General features: G+C 62.1%; 1 protein-coding gene across 1 annotated transcript in view; it reads left to right on the top strand.

The window, feature by feature from the left end:
- Window positions 1-22,926, top strand: part of DRC11L (dynein regulatory complex subunit 11 like) — a 106,391-nt gene that overhangs the window by 69,996 nt on the left and 13,469 nt on the right. Inside the window, exons 9-14 of the mRNA XM_075917566.2 lie at window positions 2,400-2,475; window positions 12,010-12,116; window positions 12,832-12,924; window positions 13,133-13,185; window positions 14,034-14,116; window positions 14,335-14,442. Coding sequence (XP_075773681.1) covers window positions 2,400-2,475; window positions 12,010-12,116; window positions 12,832-12,924; window positions 13,133-13,185; window positions 14,034-14,116; window positions 14,335-14,442 — 520 coding nt within the window. The remainder of the gene's footprint in view (window positions 1-2,399; window positions 2,476-12,009; window positions 12,117-12,831; window positions 12,925-13,132; window positions 13,186-14,033; window positions 14,117-14,334; window positions 14,443-22,926) is intronic.

Here is a 22,926-nt window from a genome sequence, read left to right as displayed (position 1 = left end):
GGAGGCTCCTGCAGGATAGCTCTGGGCAGGACCAGGCACTACGTGGAGGGGTGGGGGGACCGTGATGGAGGGTCCTGCAGGATAGCTCTGGGCAGGACCAGGCACTACGTGGAGGGGTGGGGGGACCGTGATGGAGGGTCCTGCAGGATAGCTCTGGGCAGGACCAGGCACTACGTGGAGGGGTGGGGGGACCGTGATGGAGGGTCCTGCAGGATAGCTCTGGGCAGGACCAGGCACTACGTGGAGGGGTGGGGGGACCATGATGGAGGCTCCTGCAGGATAGCTCTGGGCAGGACCAGGCACTACGTGGAGGGGTGGGGGGACCGTGATGGAGGGTCCTGCAGGATAGCTCTGGGCAGGACCAGGCACTACGTGGAGGGGTGGGGGGACCGTGATGGAGGGTCCTGCAGGATAGCTCTGGGCAGGACCAGGCACTACGTGGAGGGGTGGGGGGACCGTGATGGAGGGTCCTGCTCTGGGCAGGACCAGGCACTACGTGGAGGGGTGGGGGGACCGTGATGGAGGGTCCTGCAGGATAGCTCTGGGCAGGACCAGGCACTACGTGGAGGGGTGGGGGGACCGTGATGGAGGGTCCTGCAGGATAGCTCTGGGCAGGACCAGGCACTACGTGGAGGGGTGGGGGGACCATGATGGAGGCTCCTGCAGGATAGCTCTGGGCAGGACCAGGCACTACGTGGAGGGGTGGGGGGACCGTGATGGAGGGTCCTGCAGGATAGCTCTGGGCAGGACCAGGCACTACGTGGAGGGGTGGGGGGACCGTGATGGAGGGTCCTGCAGGATAGCTCTGGGCAGGACCAGGCACTACGTGGAGGGGTGGGGGGACCGTGATGGAGGGTCCTGCTCTGGGCAGGACCAGGCACTACGTGGAGGGGTGGGGGGACCGTGATGGAGGGTCCTGCAGGATAGCTCTGGGCAGGACCAGGCACTACGTGGAGGGGTGGGGGGACCGTGATGGAGGGTCCTGCAGGATAGCTCTGGGCAGGACCAGGCACTACGTGGAGGGGTGGGGGGACCGTGATGGAGGGTCCTGCAGGATAGCTCTGGGCAGGACCAGGCACTACGCGGAGGGGTGGGGGGACCGTGATGGAGGGTCCTGCAGGATAGCTCTGGGCAGGACCAGGCACTACGTGGAGGGGTGGGAGGACCGTGATGGAGGGTCCTGCAGGATAGCTCTGGGCAGGACCAGGCACTACGTGGAGGGGTGGGGGGACCGTGATGGAGGGTCCTGCAGGATAGCTCTGGGCAGGACCAGGCACTACGTGGAGGGGTGGGGGGACCATGATGGAGGGTCCTGCAGGATAGCTCTGGGCAGGACCAGGCACTACGTGGAGGGGTGGGGGGACCGTGATGGAGGGTCCTGCAGGATAGCTCTGGGCAGGACCAGGCACTACGTGGAGGGGTGGGGGGACCGTGATGGAGGGTCCTGCAGGATAGCTCTGGGCAGGACCAGGCACTACGCGGAGGGGTGGGGGGACCGTGATGGAGGGTCCTGCAGGATAGCTCTGGGCAGGACCAGGCACTACGTGGAGGGGTGGGGGGACCGTGATGGAGGGTCCTGCAGGATAGCTCTGGGCAGGACCAGGCACTACGTGGAGGGGTGGGGGGACCATGATGGAGGGTCCTGCAGGATAGCTCTGGGCAGGACCAGGCACTACGTGGAGGGGTGGGGGGACCGTGATGGAGGGTCCTGCAGGATAGCTCTGGGCAGGACCAGGCACTACGCGGAGGGGTGGGGGGACCGTGATGGAGGGTCCTGCAGGATAGCTCTGGGCAGGACCAGGCACTACGTGGAGGGGTGGGAGGACCGTGATGGAGGGTCCTGCAGGATAGCTCTGGGCAGGACCAGGCACTACGTGGAGGGGTGGGGGGACCGTGATGGAGGGTCCTGCAGGATAGCTCTGGGCAGGACCAGGCACTACGTGGAGGGGTGGGGGGACCGTGATGGAGGGTCCTGCAGGATAGCTCTGGGCAGGACCAGGCACTACGTGGAGGGGTGGGGGGACCGTGATGGAGGGTCCTGCAGGATAGCTCTGGGCAGGACCAGGCACTACGTGGAGGGGTGGGGGGACCGTGATGGAGGGTCCTGCAGGATAGCTCTGGGCAGGACCAGGCACTACGTGGAGGGGTGGGGGGACCGTGATGGAGGGTCCTGCAGGATAGCTCTGGGCAGGACCAGGCACTACGTGGAGGGGTGGGGGGACCGTGATGGAGGGTCCTGCAGGATAGCTCTGGGCAGGACCAGGCACTACGCGGAGGGGTGGGGGGACCGTGATGGAGGGTCCTGCAGGATAGCTCTGGGCAGGACCAGGCACACGCATTCGCTGTGCCCCAAGGGCCGCCCAGTTCATCTGAGTCATCGCTGCTTTGCCGTTTTCCAGGGAGAAGAGGAAAGTTTGAAGCTGGCTGAGTCCAAGTTCCTGCCCATGATCAGCGAGGGCTCCGCCGAGTATCAGAGTGAGGGGGATCTGAGCTGGGGCCGTGGGGGGTGGAGCTGCTCTGCCCTGTACACACCCAGGGGCTGGGAGCCGGTTAGGGCAGGACTAGCAGTGAGACCCGGCCCTGCCCCTCTTACCTGGCGTGAGGGTGCACTTGTGACTTGTCCTGGTGGGATTGTCCAGCCTGGCCCGGTCACTGGAGTCTAGTCACATTTGCCTGGGCCTTGCTGTGTTGGGCCAAGCCAACTCATCCCCTGTACGGCCCTCCTGTGCCCCTCAGCCCCTGACCCCTCCACTCTGTGGGCAGGGGAAGCGCATGCACGAGCAGGGAATGACTAGCACAGAGCTCGCACGCCAGCGCATGCCTTCCCTGCCCAGCCGGGGGCGTGTCCCAGGTCACTCACGTGTTCACGCTGGGGAGCTGCTCTGCCCTTGTTTGGGCACGAGTCGCTACAGGGCTGCTGTGTCGCCAAGCCCAGGCAGGCTGCTCTGAGCTCCTGGGACCTCTCTGCTCAGAGCCGCGCTGTCACGGGGCGTTAGACAGTCCGCAGGTGCCTGCAGGGCACAGCTCGCTGCTGCCGGGGCACGCACAGAACTGGGCACTGAAGTCTGGCCTAACAGGATTTCCCCATGAAGTGGAGCTAGAAATGCCCCTGGTTATTGTGTGGTTGTAATTGGGGGGCAGGGTGGTGATTGAGGAGGGGGAAGTTAGAATATAAGAACGGCCAAACTGGGTTAGACCAAAGGTCCATCGAGCTCCATGTCCTGTGTGCCCATAGAGGCCAATGCCAGGTGCCCCAAAGGAAGGGATCACAACAGGTAATCCTCACGTGGTCCCTCCCCTGTCACCCACTGTGATGACGGGTTGGGGTTCCCCCATCTCCTGCACCCCTGAAATGGCATGAACAGACTCCACCAGCCAGTAGAATAGAGGGAGTTTATTGCTTCTCCAGGATACAGCACAGCACAGATGTCATCAGGTTACAAGGCAGGCCTAGGAGGCCTCAGCCCCCCTTGATATGGGGCAGGGGTCTCGGCTTCTAAACCCCCCAGCCTTTGCTGAGGCTGCTTCCTCCATGCTCCCAGACAGAAAACTAACTCACTCTCCTCCAGCCCTGCCCCCCAGCCAGGGCAGCATCCACCTTCCTTTGTTCCTCTCCATGGGGGGTGTCTGGCCATACCGGTTGAGAGGTCCCTTTGCATAGTGACTCATCCTGTTTTGCTGGGTCGTGGTACCCACGGCAGCCCGTGGGGGTTACCCCAGAGCCAGCAGCATAGAAACCAGCCAGGTACCCCCACTACGTCACAGTTCTCCCCCCTCCGAGAGCGAACTGAGCAGGGTCACTCCGCTCGTGACCTAGGGAAGTTCGGGTCCTCTGCGTGGGAACCCGCCCTGGGGACATGTGTGCTCCCCTTGACTCGGGCCGGCCGTGGCGAGGCCCCACATGAATTGGCTTCCCTCTGTCCACTCGCCGCACCGCTCCAGGACGACTGGCACAGGCCTGTCCTCGGGGGTCACACCCACCCTTCCGCTGGCCTTGATCTCTGGCCAGGGTCTCTCGGGCCGGGGCCATGAGCCCAGCGAGCCTTCTCTGGGCAGCCAGGGAAGCTTCCACACCCGACGATCCATCCAGGGGGGTCTTCCCCTCCCATAACTCTCTCAGCGAGCCCAGGGGGTCCTCTATATGGGGTAGGGACCCCCAAGCAGCTTTCCTCCTGTCTTGGGCCTTCCCGCCCCTCTGGCAGGAGTCACAGGACCGGCAGTACCGCTGCACCGCTGCAAACATCCACGGACAGTAGAAGTGTTGGAGCAGCCTCAGCCGGGTGCTCCGGATCCCCGGTGGCCCGCAACAGGGACGTCGTGGGCCAAATACAGCAGCTTGAGGCGATGCTTTTGGGGAACGACCAGCTACCGCTGGACCCCCCATGCCCTCACATTCCTGGGGGGAAGCCATTCACGGAACAGGAATCCCTGCTCCCACAGGAATCTCTCCTGGCCACCTCTCCCCAGGGGCTGAGCTGCACGGAGGCCAGCCTGGTCTGCCTGCACCTCAGCCTGGAATTCAGCTGCTGAGGCAGGGATCGGGACTTGTCCCCCACCTTTACCTAGGTCCGGAGTCCCAGTCTGGCTGGACCCCGTGTCCACTGGGATGGGACCCTGAGGACTCTGCCGGGAGTCCTTCCCTGGACCCATGTTTCCAGCCCCTCGTTGGCTCTGGCTCCGGGTAGTGACTAGAGCCCGCTGGGATTCATGGGGCCACTCATCTAGGTCACCCCCCATCAGCACCTCGGTGGGCAAGTGCGGGTGCACCCCCACTTCCTTGAGGCTTTACTTCGCCCCCCATTTCAGATGCACCCTGGCTACAGGCACCTTAAACGGGGACCCATCTATGCCCTTCAGGGTCAGCTGGGTGTGGGGTAGTATCCGGTCTGGGGCCACTATGTCGGATCGGGCCAGAGTCACCTCCACCCCCGTGTCCCAGAAGCCCATCACCTTCTTACCATCCACCTCCAGGGTATGAGGCACTCGCTCCGCAGGGGCCGTCCTGCCCCCACCCGGTACACGGAGAAATCCGCCTCCTGAGAATCAGACCTCCCAGGGGAGGTGCACTGAGCATCCTTCCCCTCTCTCTGAGCTGAGGTTTGCCTGCCAGCCCCTGCCTCTGGGGCAGCCTGTCCTTCCTCCCGCCCCAGCCAGTTAACCCTGGAAAGTCCCCGGTCCTGGGACCTGGTGCACTGAGCCCTCGTGTGGCCTTTTTGCCCACAGCGATGCCAAGTTGGGCTTTGGGCTGTCTCTGTCCAAGCCCTGGCTGGTTCTCTGGGGCACAGACGACCTGTTCCTTGGGCTCGCCTCATACTTGACTCCCTCCATCGCTCAGCCGAGATCCGGTCTCTGCGAGATTCCCTTTCTCTCCGGGACTCCCGTTCACACCCGGACCGGCTCCCCATGAACTCATCTGCCAGTCTCCCGGCCTCTTGGGGGTTCTCTGGTCTCCGGTCCTTGAGCCACAGCCTCAGTTTGGGTGGGCACGCTTCATAGAACTGCTCCATCATGACCAGCTTGAGCAGCTCCTCTGCGGTCTGGGCTCCGACTCCAGACACCCACTTGCGGCAGTATTGCGCCAGGCGGGAGGCCAGGTCCACATAGGTCTCCCGTGGCCCTTTCTGTACCCCCCGGAACTTCTTCCTGTACATCTCGGGGGTCAGCCCGAAGTTGTGCAGCAGGGCCTCCTTGACTCGGTTGTAATCCCCTGGCTGTAGGTCCTCCAGCTGACTGAGCACTCCGGCCACCTCCTGGCTCACTGCGGGGATGAGCTCCTGCAGCCAGTCAGCTGGGGGAACCCGTTGCAGTCCACAGGCCCTCTCAAAGGAGCTGAGGAACCCGTCTATGTCGCCGTTGTCCTTCAACTGGGCCACCACAAGCCTCTGCAAGCACCTGGCAGTCCCGGGACCCTGGTGCCCATCCACTCTTGGTGCAGCCGGTGCCCCGCCAGTTCTCCGCTCTGCCATGGCCAACTCATGCTGTTGCCGCCTCTCTCGGTCCTGGCGGTCCCTCTCTCGGTCCTGGCGCTCCCTCTCTCGGTCCTCTACTTCCAATTCCTTCATCCGCAGCTGGATCTCCAGCCGCCGCAGCTCCGCTGGGCTGGCCCCTGCCCTAGATGGGCTACAGCTTGCAGGCCTCCTGGGGGAAGCTGTCTCATCTCTCTGGTGGGTTCCAGCGCTCCTCCCCCCCTCTGAGCCTGACACACTCTCAGGAGGGGTCTGGCTGCTCCCCCTGGGGACAAGATCCTGGCCCTGTGGCTGGTCATTCTCTTCCAGCCGGGCAATCAGCTGGGCCTTGGTTGCTTTCTGCACAGGCAAGCCCCTCTCTCTGCACAGCTTCACCAGCTCTGCCTTCAAGAGTCGGGCGTAGGCCATCTGCCCGCTGGGTCCCTCGGTGCAGACTCACCAGTCTAGTGCTGCAGCGCCCCACGATTCCCAGGAACCGCTTCGCTCTGTCTCCAGCATGCCTGGCTACCGGGCTCTAGCTTTACTGCGCCTTGTCGCTCACCGCTGGAAGCTCCATTCACGGGGTGCAGTGCATCTCACTTCTGACACCAGTGTGACGGCGTGTTGGGGGTTCCCCGTCTCCTGCACCCCCGAAATGGCACAAACAGACACCACCAGCCAGTAGAATAGAGGTGGTTTATTGCTTCTCCAGGATATAGCACAGCACAGATGTCATCAGGTTACAGGGCAGGCCTAGGATGCCTCAGCCCCCCTTGATATAGGGCAGGGGTCTCGGCTTCTTAACCCCCCAGCCTGTTGCTGAGGCTGCTTCCTCCATGCTCCCAGACAGAAAACTAACTCATTCTCCTCCAGCCCTGCCCCCCAGCCAGGGTAGCATCCACCTTCCTTTGTTCCTCCCCATGGGGGGTGGCTGGTCAGACAGGTTGAGACACCCTTTGCATAATGACTCATCCTGTTTTGCTGGGCCATGGTACCAACTGCAGCCCGTGGGGGTTACCCCAGAGCCAGCAGCATAGAAACCAGCCAGATACCCCCACTACGTCACACCCACCACCAAAGAAACCGAGGCTAAGGACACCATTCCTACCCATCCTGGCTAACAGCCATTGATGGACACAACCTCCATGAATCTGTCCAGCTCTTTCTTGAAGCCTGTTAAAGTCCTTGTCTTTGCAACATCCTATGGCAAGGAGTTCCACAGGTTGACTGCGCACTGAATGAAGAAAAATTTCCTTTGTTTTTTTTTAAACCTGCTGCCTATTAATTTCATTTGATGAGCCCTAGTTCCTATGTTATGAGAACAAGTAAATAACGTTTACTTATTCACTTTTTCCACCCCCATCATGCTTTTATAGACCTCTATCTTATCCCTCCTTAGTCTCCTCTTTTCTAAGCTGAAAACTCATCTAGAATGATAGAGGAGGTATCTGAGCCTTTAGCTATCATATTTGAAAAATCATGGAAGTTGGGAGAGATTCCAGAAGACTGGAAAAGGGCAAATCTAGTGCCCATCTATAAAAAGGGAAATAAGAACAACCCAAGAAACTATAGAGCAGTCAGTTTAACTTTTATGCCAGGAAAGATAATGGAGCAAATAATTAAGGAATCATCTGCAAACACTTGGAAGATAATAAGGTGTTAGGTATCAGCCAACATGGATTTGTAAAGAACAAATCACGTCAAACCAATCTGCTAGCTTTCTTTGATAGGCTAATGAGTCTTGTGAATAAGGGAGAAGCAGTGGTCGTGGGATACCTACACTTTAGCAAGGCATTTGAAACGGTCTCGCATGATAGTTTTATCAATACACTAGGCAACTACAACTTAGATGGGGCTACTATAAGGTGGGTGCATAACTGGCTGGATAACCGTTCTCAGAGGCCTTGTCTAAACTACTGCCCCTCTGTCAGCAGAGGGATGTAAATTAGACGTTTTGAAAATGCAAGTGAAGCGGGGATTTAAATATCCCACGCTTCATTTGTATAATCGTGTTCTGGAGCTGTTTCAAACAAGTGCCATTTCGAAACTGAAACCACAGTTTAGACGCGGGTTTTTTTATACAGTTTTTTTAGACACATTTTTTTTTTAAAACAGGGCGCTTTATTGAAAGATCCTATACTTCTCCTAAACTGCTGTTTCAGTTTCGAAATGGTGCCAGAACGCGATTATGCAAATGAAGCACGGGATATTTAAATCCCCACTTCATTTGCACATTCAAAACAGAGGGGTGTAGTTTAGATGTAGCCAGAGAGTAGTTATTAACGGTTCACAGGCGTGCTAGACAGGCACAAGTGGGGTTCCACGGGGGTCTGTTCTGGGACCAGCTGTTCAGTGTCTTCATCAGCGATTTAGATATCAGCACAGAGAGGACGCTTCTTAAGTTTCCGGATGATCCCAAGCTGGGAGGGGCTGCGAGTGCTTTAGAGGAGAGGGGCAGAATTCAAAATGATCGGGAGAAATTGGCTGAGGTAAACAGGATGAAGTTCGATAAGGACCAATGCAAAGTGCTCCACTTAGGAAGGAACAATCAGTCTCACACACACAGAATGGGAAGCGACTGTCTAGAAAGGAGTACGGCAGAAAGGGATCTAGGGGTCAGAGTGGACCACAAGCTAAATATGAGTCAACAGTGTCACACTGTGGCAAGTATCAGAGGGGTAGCTGTGTTAGTCTGGTGAAGTGGGTTTTTGCATCTGATGAAGTGGGTCTTTACCCACGAAACCTTATGCTCCAATGCATCTGTTAGGCTATAAGGCTGTGTCTAGACTACATGCCTCTGTCGTCAGAGGCATGTAGATTAGACACATAGGCAAAGGCAAATGAAGCCGCGATTTAAATGATCGCGGCTTCATTTACATTTACATGGCTGCTGCGCTGAGCCGACAAACAGCTGATCAGCTGTTTGTCCGCTCAGCGCGCTAGTCTGGACGCTCCCCTGCCGACATCAAAGCCCTTTGTCGGCAGCCCTGTTATTCCTCATGGGATGAGGTTTACCGGGGCTGCCGACAAAGGGCTTTGATGTCGGCAGGGGAGCGTCCAGACTAGCGCGCTGAGTGGACAAACAGCTGATCAGCTCTTTGTCGGCTCAGCACGGCAGCCATGTAAATGTAAATGAAGCCGCGATCATTGAAATTGCGGCTTCATTTACTTTTGCCAAAACAACAAATCTACATGGCTCCGTCGACACAGTCATGTAGTTTAGACGTACCCTAAGGTGCCACAGGACTCCTTGTCACACTGTGGCAAGAAAAGCAAACATGATTCTGGGATGCATTAACAGGTGTGTCATGAGCAAAATGCGAAAAGTCATTCTTCCGCTCTACTCTGCGCTGGTTAGGCCTCAGTTGGAATATTGTGTCCAGTTCTGAGCACCACATTTCACGAAAGATGTGGAGAAACTGGAGAAGGTCCAGAGAAGAGCAACAAGAATGACTGAAGGTCTAGAAAACATGAGCTATGAGGAAGGCTGAAAGAATCGGGCTTGTTTAGTTTAGAAAGGAGAAGACTGAGAGGGGACATGAGAGTCGTTTTCAAGTATCTAAAAGGGTGTCACAAAGAGGAGGGAGACAAATTGTTGTCCTTGGCCTCTGAGGATAGAACAAGCAGCAATGGGCTTAAACTGCAGCAATGGAGGTTCAGGTTGGACATTAGGAAAAAGTTCCTACCTGTCAGGGTGGTCAAACACTGGAATAAATTGCCCAGGGAGGTTGTGGAAGCTCCGTCTCTGGAGATATTTAATTGCAGGTCAGACAGACACTTATCCGGGATGGTCTAGACCAGGGGTGGGCAAAAGGGCCTCTGCAGGCTGGATTCGGCCCACCAAGAGGATTGATCCGGCCCACGGAGGCCCTGCTGCTCAATTAAGGCCTGGGGGCAGGGGACAGCTCAAAACTTCCTCCTTCCTTGTGAGGTGCACCCAGCACTTCAAAGTGCCACATGCTCCTTGCAGGGTGGGAGGCTTCGCGTGCTCCCCCTGCCCAGAGGCCAGTCGGCTTGCGGGTGGGGAGCCTGTAAGGTCTCCTCCTGCCCTGCAAGGGGTGTGTCATACTTTGAAGCGCCATGTGCTCCTCACAGGGCAGGAGGAGGCTCCTCGTGCCCTCAGGGCCTGGGGTGGAGGAGCGTGAGAAGCCTCTTCCTGCCCTGCCAGGGGAATGGGTGCCTAGTGGGAAGGGGGGGCAAAGGGGCTCCCTACCCCCGACCAATCATGGTCTGGGGGTGGGGTAGCCCAGAAGCATCCTGGACCCGCCCCTTCTGGTTTAGGCCGTGCCCCTTCTGGGGTGGCCCCCAGCCAAAAATTATTAAAAACTTACCATTTTTGAAGTGGCCTCTGGCCAAAAATTATTGCCCACCCCTGATCTAGATGGTGCTTGGTCCTGCCATGTGGGCAAGGGATTGGACTTGACGACCTCTCAAGATCCCTTCCAGTTCTAGTGTTTTAGGGTTCTCTATCTCCTAGTCTTTTTAATCTCTCTTCATATGGGACCTGTTCCAGACCCCTCATCATTTCTGTTGCCCTTTTCTGAACCTTTTCCTGTGCCCATAGATCTTTTTTGAGGTAAGAAGACCACATCTGTACCCAGTATTCAGGATGTGGGCGTCCCATGGTTTTATACAGGGGCAATAAGATGTTTTCTGTTTTATTCTCTGTCCCTTTTCAAATGATTCCTAACATTCTGTTGGTTTTTTGATTTCCACTGCACACCAAGTGGATGTTTTCAGGGAATTATCCACAATTGCTCCAAGATCTCTCTCTTGAGTAGTGTGACGTAGTGGGGGTACCTGGCTGGTTTCTATGCTGCTGGCTCTGGGGTAACCCCCACTGGCTGCCGTGGGTACCACGACCCAGCAAAACAGGATGAGTCACTATGCAAACCAGTGGCCAGACACCCCCCATGGAGAGGAACAAAGGAAGGTAGAGGCTACCCTGGCTGGGGGGCAGGGCTGGAAGAGAGTGAGTTTAGTTGCTGGCTGGGAGCATGGAGGAGACAGCCTAGGGAAAGGGGCTGGAGTTTAGGGGCCCAGTCTCCCCCATCTCAAGGGGGCCTGAGGCATCCTAGCCCAGCTCTGTGACCAGATTACATCTGTGCTGTGCTGTATCCTGGAGAGGCAATAAACTTCCTCTATTCCGCTGGCTGGTGCAGTCTGTTTGTGCCATTTCGGGGTGCAGGAGACGGGGGACCCCCAACGTGCCGTCACAAGTAGTTATAGTAAATTAGTCCCCATCATATTGTATGTATAGTTGGGTTTATTTTTTCCAATTTGCATTACTTCACATTTATCAACATTCAATTTAATTTGCCATTTTGTTGCCCAATCACTCAGTTTTGTGAGATCTGTTTGAAGCTCTTCACAGTCTGCTTTGGTCTGAACTATCTTGAGCAGTTTGGTATCATTGGCAAATTTTGCCACCTCCCTGTTTACCCCTTTTTCCTCATCATTTATAAATAAGTTTATAGGATTGGTCCCAGGACAGACCCTTGAGGGACCCCACTAGTTACCTCTCTCCACTCTGAAAACTGACCATTTATTCCTACCCTTTGTTTCCTGTCTTTTAACCAGGTACCAGTCCATGAAAGGACCTTCCCTCTTATCCCATGACACCTTATTTTGCTTAAGAGCCTTTGGTGAAGGACCTTGTGAAAGGCTTGCTAGACTTCTAAGTCACTGGATCCCCCTTGTCCACATGTGTGTTGATCCCCTCAAAGAACTCGAGCAGATTTGTAAGGCAGGATTTCGAAACCATGTCGACTTTCCCCCGACAAATTGTGTTCATCCATGTGACTGGCAATTTTATTCTTTCCTATCGTTTCAGCCACTTTGCCCAGTACTGACGTTACTGTACAGCCTGACCGGACTGTAATTGCCAGGGTCCCCGCTAGAGCTCTTTTTAAAGTTGCTCTGCGAGAGACTCTCTGTGATAACATGGTCTACTCTGTGAGACGAGGGAGCCTTCTGGGAAAGCCCCCAGTTCCCCAGGGGGAGAGACAGGCCAGCAGATCTGGGAGGGGCAAAAGCAGCGCCTGACCTGCCTCCTTCTCTGCAGCTGTCTGGGGCAATCAGGATGAGTTGGACAACTTGGAGCCTCATTACGAGCTAGAGCTGATGAAAGCCCAGCAGAGGAAGGAGGTTGAGACGGAGCTGCGCCTGCAAGTGAGGAGCAGGAGCCCAGCCATGCTGGGGCACCAGGAGCCTCGGTGTCTGAGCAGTCACTGCCCAGGGACCCCTCCTGGGGGGGGGGGGGTTCTGAGCTCGCCTGGGTCGGGAGGTGAGGGTGCGGGGGGCTCCCTGGTCTGAGGGGTAATTGCCTGTTGTCCAGGGGGCGGGGAGCTGTCTGCTTTAGGGGAGCCAGGGTTCTGAGCTCACCTGGGTTGGGTGCTGAGGGTGCGGGGGGCTCCCCGGTCTGAGGGGTAATTGCCTGTTGTCCAGGGGGCGGGGAGCTGTCTGCTTTAGGGGAGCCAGGGTTCTGAGCTTGCCTGGTTCAGGGGCGCTGAGGGTGCCCGGGCTGACGGGTAATTATTGCCTGTTGTCCAGGGGCTCCCCGGGCTCCAGCGCGAGCTGGGCGCTGGCTCAAGGTTGGGTGGGTTTTTAGAATTGCTGTGGACTGAGGCCCAAGGCTGCTCTTGCTCAAGATGGCAGCCAGGCCCCGGTAGCCCTTGTGGGGGCTGTGGGGCTGCCCCTAGAGAGGCCAGCGTTGGTTCCCCTCATGCGCAGTGGGACAGAAGCGGTCGAGGCTGACCGGCTGCTGGTCCCCATGCATCCCAAGCAGAAGGTGGGGGGGGGAGCGGGAGCCTGAGAGGAGAGAAGATGTGGGGCAGAGGGATGTTGCCTGGCCCCAGCTGCTGTTTTGGGGGCACTCCCCACTCAGGTGGATGAGCTGATGCGAGAGGAATTGCAGCGACTGAAGCTGGCTGTGGATCGCGAGGAGGGGAAATCTCTCAAGGCAAAGAAGAGCAGCAAGGTCAGAGACATTCTGCACCCCAGGCCTCCTGCAGGCAAAGGGGCGCCCGGCCAGGGACAGCCCAGGGGCACCGCAGTGAGTGGGGAGAGCGCTGTTCCTGGATCCAAGGGGGGGGAGCTGGCCCTGGAGACAGAGACGGGAGGGGCCTGGGGGCTGGGGCTGCTGGATTTCTGCTCTGAGATGAAGGTTTGTTGTTTTTTCCAAGCAGCCGAAGGGGAAGAAAGGTGGGAAAAAGAAGGAGAAAGATTTAACCCCGGACAGGTACCGGCCCAGACCCCCTGCACGTGGCGAGCCCCTCCCGGCTGCCCTGACCCCGCATGCGCTCCCATGGGCTGGGCACACCCTGCTCCTGCTCCCCATGACTCCCCTCCCTGTGGGGGAGCCCCCAGCACCCCGGTATGGCCTGACCTCTCCAGGCCCCCAGCACCCTGGTATGGCCTGACCTCTCCAGGCCCCCAGCACCCCGGTATGGTCTGACCTCTCCAGGCTCCCAGCACCCCGGTATGGCCTGACCTCTCCAGGCCCCCAGCACCCCGGTATGGCCTGACCTCTCCAGGCCCCCAGCACCCCGGTATGGCCTGACCTCTCCAGGCCCCCAGCACCCCGGTATGGCCTGACCTCTCCAGGCCCCCAGCACCCCGGTATGGCCTGACCTCTCCAGGCCCCCAGCACCCCGGTATGGCCTGACCTCTCCAGGCCCCCAGCACCCCGGTATGGCCTGACCTCTCCAGGCCCCCAGCACCCCGGTATGGCCTGACCTCTCCAGGCCCCCAGCACCCCGGTATGGCCTGATCTCTCCAGGCCCCCAGCACCCTGGTATGGCCTGACGTCTCCAGGCCCCCAGCACCCTGGTATGGCCTGACCTCTCCAGGCCCCCAGCACCCCGGTATGGCCTGACCTCTCCAGGCCCCCAGCACCCTGGTATGGCCTGACCTCTCCAGGCCCCCAGCACCCCGGTATGGCCTGACCTCTCCAGGCCCCCACGTGCCCTGTCCAGTCCCTGCCAGCCTGGCCCAGGGAACATCCCTGTCTGCACAGAGTGCACGGGCCCCAGCCCTGTGGGGGGAAGCATGGCCAGGACCGGGCTCCTCAGCCCTGCTCCCCCCCAGGACCCTGGATTCTCTGTACGAGGAGCTGGTGCTGCAGGGAATCCTCAAGCAGGCGCCGCACGTCCAGCTGGCTGACTACACGGGTGAGTCTGCCAGGGCCCCAGGCGTAGGAAGGGCTCTCGGGGGTGGGGCACGGGCTGCAAAGGGGGCAGGAGACCTCGCTTCATGCCCCCATAGGCAGAGGAGGTCGAGAGGGGGAGGTGGAGGCCTAGCTCAGCCGGGGTCTCATCACTGGGGGGGATGGGAGGGAGACTGACGCTGTCCCCCTCTTCCCTGCCACTCACGCCTGACTCTCTGGCAGGCGATTTCTGTTACCTGGGCTCTGCCTTGCGCATGGCGGGCATCGAACCCACGCCCTCGGTGACGGACATCAGGCAGAACATCGCCCTGTATGCCATCCTGCGTCTGGGTAAGTGCCTGCCGCCCCTGGGCCTGGGGAAGCGCCAGCCGCCCCTGGGCCCGGGGAAGTGCCCGCAGCCCCTGGGCCCGGGGAAGCGCCCGCCATCCCTGGGTCTGGGGAAGCGCCCGCCGCCCCTGCGCCTGGGGAAGCGCCCGCCTCCCCTGCGCCTGGGGAAGCGCCCGCCGCCCCTGCGCCTGGGGAAGCGCCCGCCGCCCCTGGGCCTGGGGAAGCGCCCGCCTCCCCTGCGCCTGGGGAAGCGCCCGCCGCCCCTGCGCCTGGGGAAGCGCCCGCCGCCCCTGGGTCTGGGGAAGCACCCGCCGCCCCTGGGTCTGGGGAAGTGGCCACCGACCTGGGACCGGGGAAGCGCCCGTCGCCCCTGGGCCCGGGGAAGTGCCCGCCGCCCCTGGGCCCGGGGAAGTGCCCGCCGCCCCTGGGCCCGGGGAAGTGGCCGCCGACCTGGGACCGGGGAAGCGCCCGCCGCCCCTGCGCCTGGGGAAGCGCCCGCCGCCCCTGCGCCTGGGGAAGCGCCCACCGCCCCTGCGCCTGGGGAAGCGCCCGCCTCCCCTGCGCCTGGGGAAGCGCCCGCCGCCCCTGCGCCTGGGGAAGCGCCCGCCGCCCCTGGGTCTGGGGAAGCGCCCGCCGCCCCTGCGCCTGGGGAAACGCCCATCGCCCCTGGGTCTGGGGAAGCGCCCGCCGCCCCTGCGCCTGGGGAAGCGCCCGCCGCCCCTGCGCCTGGGGAAGCGCCCGCCGCCCCTGCGCCTGGGGAAGCGCCCGCCGCCCCTGGGTCTGGGGAAGCACCCGCCGCCCCTGGGTCTGGGGAAGCGGCCACCGACCTGGGACCGGGGAAGCGCCCGTCGCCCCTGGGCCCGGGGAAGTGCCCGCCGCCCCTGGGCCCGGGGAAGTGCCCGCCGCCCCTGGGCCCGGGGAAGTGGCCGCCGACCTGGGACCGGGGAAGCGCCCGCCGCCCCTGCGCCTGGGGAAGCGCCCGCCGCCCCTGCGCCTGGGGAAGCGCCCGCCGCCCCTGCGCCTGGGGAAGCGCCCGCCGCCCCTGCGCCTGGGGAAGCGCCCGCCTCCCCTGCGCCTGGGGAAGCGCCCGCCGCCCCTACGCATGGGGAAGCGCCCGCCGCCCCTGGGTCTGGGGAAGCGCCCGCCGACCCTGCGCCTGGGGAAACGCCCATCGCCCCTGCACCTGGGGAAGCGCCCGCCGCCCCTGGGTCTGGGGAAGCGCCCGCCGCCCCTGCGCCTGGGGAAGCGCCCGCCGCCCCTGCACCTGGGGAAGCGCCCGCCGCCCCTGCACCTGGGGAAGCGCCCGCCGCCCCTGCGCCTGGGGAAGCGCCCGCCGCCCCTGCCCCTGGGGAAGCGCCCGCCGTCCCTGGGTCTGGGGAAGTGGCCACCGACCTGGGACCGGGGAAGCGCCCACAGCCCCTGGGTCTGGGGAAGCGCCCGCCGCCCCTGCGCCTGGGGAAACGCCCGCTGCCCCTGGGCCCGGGGAAGTGGCCACCGACCTGGGTCTGGGGAAGCGCCCGCCGCCCCTGGGTCTGGGGAAGTGGCCACCGACCTGGGACCGGGGAAGCGCCCGCCGCCCCTGCGCCTGGGGAAACGCCCGCCGCCCCTGGGCCCGGGGAAGTGCCCGTCGCCCCTGCGCCTGGGGAAGCGCCCGCCGCCCCTGCGCCTGGGGAAACGCCCGCCGCCCCTGCGCCTGGGGAAACGCCCGCCTCCCCTGCGCCTGGGGAAACGCCCGCCGCCCCTGCGCCTGGGGAAGTGCCCGTCGCCCCTGCGCCTGGGGAAGCGCCCGCCGCCCCTGCGCCTGGGGAAACGCCCGCCTCCCCTGCGCCTGGGGAAACGCCCGCCGCCCCTGCGCCTGGGGAAGCGCCCGCCTCCCCTGCGCCTGGGGAAACGCCCGCCACCCCTGCGCCCGGGGAAGCGCCCGCCGCCCCTGCGCCTGGGGAAACGCCCGCCACCCCCTGCGCCTGGGGAAGCGCCCGCCGCCCCTGGGCCTGGGGAAGCGCCCGCCGCCCCTGCGCCTGGGGAAACGCCCGCCGCCCCTGCGCCTGGGGAAGCGCCCGTCGCCCCTGCGCCTGGGGAAACGCCCGCCGCCCCTGCGCCTGGGGAAACGCCCGCCGCCCCTGCGCCTGGGGAAGCGCCCGCCGCCCCTGCGCCTGGGGAAGTGGCCGCCACCCCTGCGCCTGGGAAAGCGCCCGCCGCCCCTGGAACTGGGGAACCACCTGTGGAGAGAAGAGGGGAAGGGTACGGCCTGGTGTTCCTGTGGGGAGAAGAGGGGAAGGACACGGTCTCGTGTTCCTGTGGGGAGAAGAGGGAAGGACACGGCCTGGCGATCCTGTGGGGAGAAGAGGGGAAGGGTACGGCCTGGTGTTCCTGTGGGGAGAAGAGGGGAAGGGTACGGCCTGGTGTTCCTGTGGGGAGAAGAGGGGAAGGGTACAGCCTGGCGTTCCTGTGGGGAGAAGAGGGGAAGGGTACGGCCTGGCGTTCCTGTGGGGAGAAGAGGGAAGGGTACGGCCTGGCGTTCCTGTGGGGAGAAGAGGGGAAGGGTACGGCCTGGCGTTCCTGTGGGGAGAAGAGGGGAAGGGTACGGTCTGGCGTTCCTGTGGGGAGAAGAGGGGAAGGGTACGGCCTGGTGTTCCTCTGGGGAGAAGAGGGAAGGACACGGCCTGGTGTTCCTGTGGGGAGAAGAGGGGAAGGGTACGGCCTGGTGTTCCTGTGGGGAGAAGAGGGGAAGGGTACGGCCTGGTGTTCCTGTGGGGAGAAGAGGGGAAGGGTACGGCCTGGTGTTCCTGTGGGGAGAAGAGGGGAAGGGTACGGCCTGGTGTTCCTGTGGGGAGAAGAGGGAAGGGTACGGCATGGTGTTCCTGTGGGGAGAAGAGGGGAAGGGTACGGCTTGGTGTTCCTGTGGGGAGAAGATGGGAAGGGTACGGCCTGGCGTTCCTGTGGGGAGAAGAGGGGAAGGGTACGGCCTGGTGTTCCTGTGGGGAGAAGAGGGAAGGGTACGGCCTGGCGTTCCTGTGGGGAGAAGAGGGGAAGGGTACGGCCTGGCGTTCCTGTGGGGAGAAGAGGGAAGGACACGGCCTGGCGTTCCTGTGGGGAGAAGAGGGGAAGGGTACGGCCTGGCGTTCCTGTGGGGAGAAGAGGGAAGGACACGGCCTGGCGTTCCTGTGGGGAGAAGAGGGGAAGGGTACGGCCTGGCGTTCCTGTGGGGAGAAGAGGGGAAGGGTACGGCCTGGCGTTCCTGTGGGGAGAAGAGAGGAAGGGTACGGCCTGGCGTTCCTCTGGGGAGAAGAGGGAAGGACACGGCCTGGCGTTCCTGTGGGGAGAAGAGGGGAAGGGTACGGCCTGGCGTTCCTGTGGGGAGAAGAGGGGAAGGGTACGGCCTGGCGTTCCTGTGGGGAAAAGAGAGGAAGGACACGGCATGGCGTTCCTGTGGGGAGAAGAGAGAAGGACACGGCCTGGCGTTCCTGAGGGGAGAAGTGGGGAAGGGTACGGCATGGCGTTCCTGTGGGGAGAAGAGGGAAGGACACAGCCTGGCGTTCCTGTGGGGAGAAGAGGGGAAGGGTACGGCCTGGCGTTCCTGTGGGGAGAAGAGGGAAGGACACGGCCTGGCGTTCCTGTGGGGAGAAGAGGGAAGGACACGGCCTGGCGTTCCTGTGGGGAGAAGAGGGGAAGGGTACGGCATGGCGTTCCTGTGGGGAGAAGAGGGGAAGAGTACGGCCTGGCGTTCCTGTGGGGAGAAGAGGGAAGGGTACGGCCTGGCGTTCCTGTGGGGAAAAGAGAGGAAGGACACGGCCTGGCGTTCCTGTGGGGAGAAGAGGGGAAGGGTACGGCCTGGCGTTCCTGTGGGGAGAAGAGGGGAAGGGTACGGCCTGGCGTTCCTGTGGGGAGAAGAGGGGAAGGGTACGGCCTGGCGTTCCTGTGGGGAGAAGAGGGGAAGGGTACGGCATGGCGTTCCTGTGGGGAGAAGAGGAGAAGGGTACGGCCTGGCGTTCCTGTGGGGAGAAGAGGGAAGGGTACGGCCTGGCGTTCCTGTGGGGAGAAGAGAGGAAGGACACGGCCTGGTGTTCCTGTGGGGAGAAGAGGGGAAGGGTACGGCCTGGCGTTCCTGTGGGGAGAAGAGGGGAAGGGTACGGTCTGGCGTTCCTGTGGGGAGAAGAGGGGAAGGGTACGGCCTGGTGTTCCTCTGGGGAGAAGAGGGAAGGACACGGCCTGGTGTTCCTGTGGGGAGAAGAGGGGAAGGGTACGGCCTGGTGTTCCTGTGGGGAGAAGAGGGGAAGGGTACGGCCTGGTGTTCCTGTGGGGAGAAGAGGGGAAGGGTACGGCCTGGTGTTCCTGTGGGGAGAAGAGGGGAAGGGTACGGCCTGGTGTTCCTGTGGGGAGAAGAGGGAAGGGTACGGCATGGTGTTCCTGTGGGGAGAAGAGGGGAAGGGTACGGCTTGGTGTTCCTGTGGGGAGAAGATGGGAAGGGTACGGCCTGGCGTTCCTGTGGGGAGAAGAGGGGAAGGGTACGGCCTGGTGTTCCTGTGGGGAGAAGAGGGAAGGGTACGGCCTGGCGTTCCTGTGGGGAGAAGAGGGGAAGGGTACGGCCTGGCGTTCCTGTGGGGAGAAGAGGGAAGGACACGGCCTGGCGTTCCTGTGGGGAGAAGAGGGGAAGGGTACGGCCTGGCGTTCCTGTGGGGAGAAGAGGGAAGGACACGGCCTGGCGTTCCTGTGGGGAGAAGAGGGGAAGGGTACGGCCTGGCGTTCCTGTGGGGAGAAGAGGGGAAGGGTACGGCCTGGCGTTCCTGTGGGGAGAAGAGAGGAAGGGTACGGCCTGGCGTTCCTCTGGGGAGAAGAGGGAAGGACACGGCCTGGCGTTCCTGTGGGGAGAAGAGGGGAAGGGTACGGCCTGGCGTTCCTGTGGGGAGAAGAGGGGAAGGGTACGGCCTGGCGTTCCTGTGGGGAAAAGAGAGGAAGGACACGGCATGGCGTTCCTGTGGGGAGAAGAGAGAAGGACACGGCCTGGCGTTCCTGAGGGGAGAAGTGGGGAAGGGTACGGCATGGCGTTCCTGTGGGGAGAAGAGGGAAGGACACAGCCTGGCGTTCCTGTGGGGAGAAGAGGGGAAGGGTACGGCCTGGCGTTCCTGTGGGGAGAAGAGGGAAGGACACGGCCTGGCGTTCCTGTGGGGAGAAGAGGGAAGGACACGGCCTGGCGTTCCTGTGGGGAGAAGAGGGGAAGGGTACGGCATGGCGTTCCTGTGGGGAGAAGAGGGGAAGAGTACGGCCTGGCGTTCCTGTGGGGAGAAGAGGGAAGGGTACGGCCTGGCGTTCCTGTGGGGAAAAGAGAGGAAGGACACGGCCTGGCGTTCCTGTGGGGAGAAGAGGGGAAGGGTACGGCCTGGCGTTCCTGTGGGGAGAAGAGGGGAAGGGTACGGCCTGGCGTTCCTGTGGGGAGAAGAGGGGAAGGGTACGGCCTGGCGTTCCTGTGGGGAGAAGAGGGGAAGGGTACGGCATGGCGTTCCTGTGGGGAGAAGAGGGGAAGGGTACGGCCTGGCGTTCCTGTGGGGAGAAGAGGGAAGGGTACGGCCTGGCGTTCCTGTGGGGAGAAGAGAGGAAGGACACGGCATGGCGTTCCTGTGGGGAAAAGAGAGGAAGGACACGGCATGGCGTTCCTGTGGGGAGAAGAGGGAAGGACACGGCCTGGCGTTCCTGTGGGGAGAAGAGGGGAAGGGTACGGCCTGGCTTTCCTGTGGGGAGAAGAGGGAAGGGTACGGCCTGGCGTTCCTGTGGGGAGAAGAGGGGAAGGGTACGGCCTGGCATTCCTGTGGGGATAAGAGGGGAAGGGTACGGTCTGGTGTTCCTGTGGGGATAAGAGGGGAAGGGTATGGCCTGGCGTTCCTGTGGGGAGAAGAGGGGAAGGACACGGCCTGGCGTTCCTGTGGGGAGAAGAGGGGAAGGGTACGGCCTGGCGTTCCTGTGGGGAGAAGAGGGAAGGGTACGGCATGGCGTTCCTGTGGGGAGAAGAGGGAAGGGTACGGCATGGCGTTCCTACGGGGAGAAGAGGGAAGGGTACGGCCTGGCGTTCCTGTGGGGATAAGAGGGGAAGGGTACGGTCTGGTGTTCCTGTGGGGATAACAGGGGAAGAGTACGGCCTGGCATTCCTGTGGGGAGAAGAGGGAAGGGTACGGCATGGCGTTCCTGTGGGGAGAAGAGGGAAGGACACGGCCTGGCGTTCCTGTGGGGAGAAGAGGGGAAGGGTACGGTCTGGTGTTCCTGTGGGGATAACAGGGGAAGGGTACGGCCTGGCGTTCCTGTGGGGAGAAGAGGGGAAGGGTACGGCCTGGTCTTCCTGTGGGGAGAAGAGGGGAAGGGTACGGCCTGGTGTTCCTGTGGGGAGAAGAGGGAAGGGTACGGCATGGCGTTCCTGTGGGGAGAAGAGGGGAAGGGTACGGCCTGGCGTTCCTGTGGGGAGTAGAGGGGAAGGGTACGGCATGGCGTTCCTGTGGGGAGAAGAGGGGAAGGGTACGGCCTGGCGTTCCTGTGGGGAGAAGAGGGAAGGACACGGCCTGGCGTTCCTGTGGGGAGAAGAGGGGAAGGGTACGGCCTGGCGTTCCTGTGGGGAGAAGAGGGAAGGACACGGCCTGGCGTTCCTGTGGGGAGAAGAGGGGAAGGGTACGGCCTGGCGTTCCTGTGGGGAGAAGAGGGAAGGATACAGCATGGCGTTCCTGCGGGGAGAAGAGGGAAGGGTACGGCCTGGCGTTCCTGTGGGGATAAGAGGGGAAGGGTACGGTCTGGTGTTCCTGTGGGGATAACAGGGGAAGAGTACGGCCTGGCATTCCTGTGGGGAGAAGAGGGAAGGGTACGGCCTGGCGTTCCTGTGGGGAGAAGAGGGAAGGACACGGCCTGGCGTTCCTGTGGGGAGAAGAGGGGAAGGGTACGGTCTGGTGTTCCTGTGGGGATAACAGGGGAAGGGTACGGCCTGGCGTTCCTGTGGGGAGTAGAGGGGAAGGGTAAGGCCTGGTCTTCCTGTGGGGAGAAGAGGGGAAGGGTACGGCCTGGTGTTCCTGTGGGGAGAAGAGGGAAGGGTACGGCATGGCGTTCCTGTGGGGAGAAGAGGGGAAGGGTACGGCCTGGCGTTCCTGTGGGGAGTAGAGGGGAAGGACACGGCCTGGCGTTCCTGTGGGGAGAAGAGCGAAGGGTACGGCATGGCGTTCCTGTGGGGAGAAGAGGGGAAGGGTACGGCCTGGCGTTCCTGTGGGGAGAAGAGGGGAAGGGTACGGCCTGGCGTTCCTGTGGGGAGTAGAGGGGAAGGGTACGGCATGGCGTTCCTGTGGGGAGAAGAGGGAAGGGTACGGCATAGCATTCCTGTGGGGAGAAGAGGGGAAGGGTACGGCCTGGCGTTCCTGTGGGGAGAAGAGGGGAAGGGTACGGTCTGGCGTTCCTGTGGGGAGAAGAGAGGAAGGACACGGCCTGGCGTTCCTGTGGGGAGAAGAGGGAAGGACACGGCCTGGCGTTCATGTGGGGAGAAGAGGGGAAGGGTACGGCCTGGCGTTCCTGTGGGGAGAAGAGGGGAAGGGTACGGCCTGGCGTTCCTGTGGGGAGAAGAGGGAAGGACACGGCCTGGCGTTCCTGTGGGGAGAAGAGGGAAGGACACGGCCTGGCGTTCCTGTGGGGAGTAGAGGGGAAGGGTACGGCCTGGCGTTCCTGTGGGGAGAAGAGGGGAAGGGTACGGTCTGGCGTTCCTGTGGGGAGAAGAGAGGAAGGGTACGGCCTGGCGTTCCTGTGGGGAGAAGAGGGAAGGACACGGCCTGGCGTTCCTGTGGGGAGAAGAGGGGAAGGGTACGGCCTGGCGTTCCTGTGGGGAGAAGAGGGGAAGGGTACGGCCTGGCGTTCCTGTGGGGAGAAGAGGGAAGGACACGGCCTGGCGTTCCTGTGGGGAGTAGAGGGGAAGGACACGGCCTGGCGTTCCTGTGGGGAGAAGAGCGAAGGGTACGGCATGGCGTTCCTGTGGGGAGAAGAGGGGAAGGGTACGGCCTGGCGTTCCTGTGGGGAGAAGAGGGGAAGGGTACGGCCTGGCGTTCCTGTGGGGAGAAGAGGGGAAGGGTACGGTCTGGCGTTCCTGTGGGGAGAAGAGGGGAAGGGTACGGCCTGGCGTTCCTGTGGGGAGAAGAGGGGAAGGGTACGGCCTGGCGTTCCTGTGGGGAGAAGAGGGGAAGGGTACGGCCTGGCGTTCCTGTGGGGAGAAGAGGGATGGACACGGCCTGGCATTCCTGTGGGGAGTAGAGGGGAAGGGTACGGCCTGGCGTTCCTGTGGGGAGAAGAGGGAAGGACACGGCCTGGCGTTCCTGTGGGGAGTAGAGGGGAAGGGTACGGCCTGGCGTTCCTGTGGGGAGAAGAGGGGAAGGGTACGGCCTGGCGTTCCTGTGGGGAGAAGAGGGGAAGGGTACGGTCTGGCGTTCCTGTGGGGAGAAGAGAGGAAGGGTACGGCCTGGCGTTCCTGTGGGGAGA

Source organism: Pelodiscus sinensis, chromosome 2 (genome assembly GCF_052426305.1).
Source record: "Pelodiscus sinensis isolate ZL-2025 chromosome 2, ASM5242630v1, whole genome shotgun sequence".
Classification (NCBI taxonomy): domain Eukaryota; kingdom Metazoa; phylum Chordata; order Testudines; family Trionychidae; genus Pelodiscus; species Pelodiscus sinensis.
This window is presented reverse-complemented; position numbering and strand designations above follow the sequence as displayed.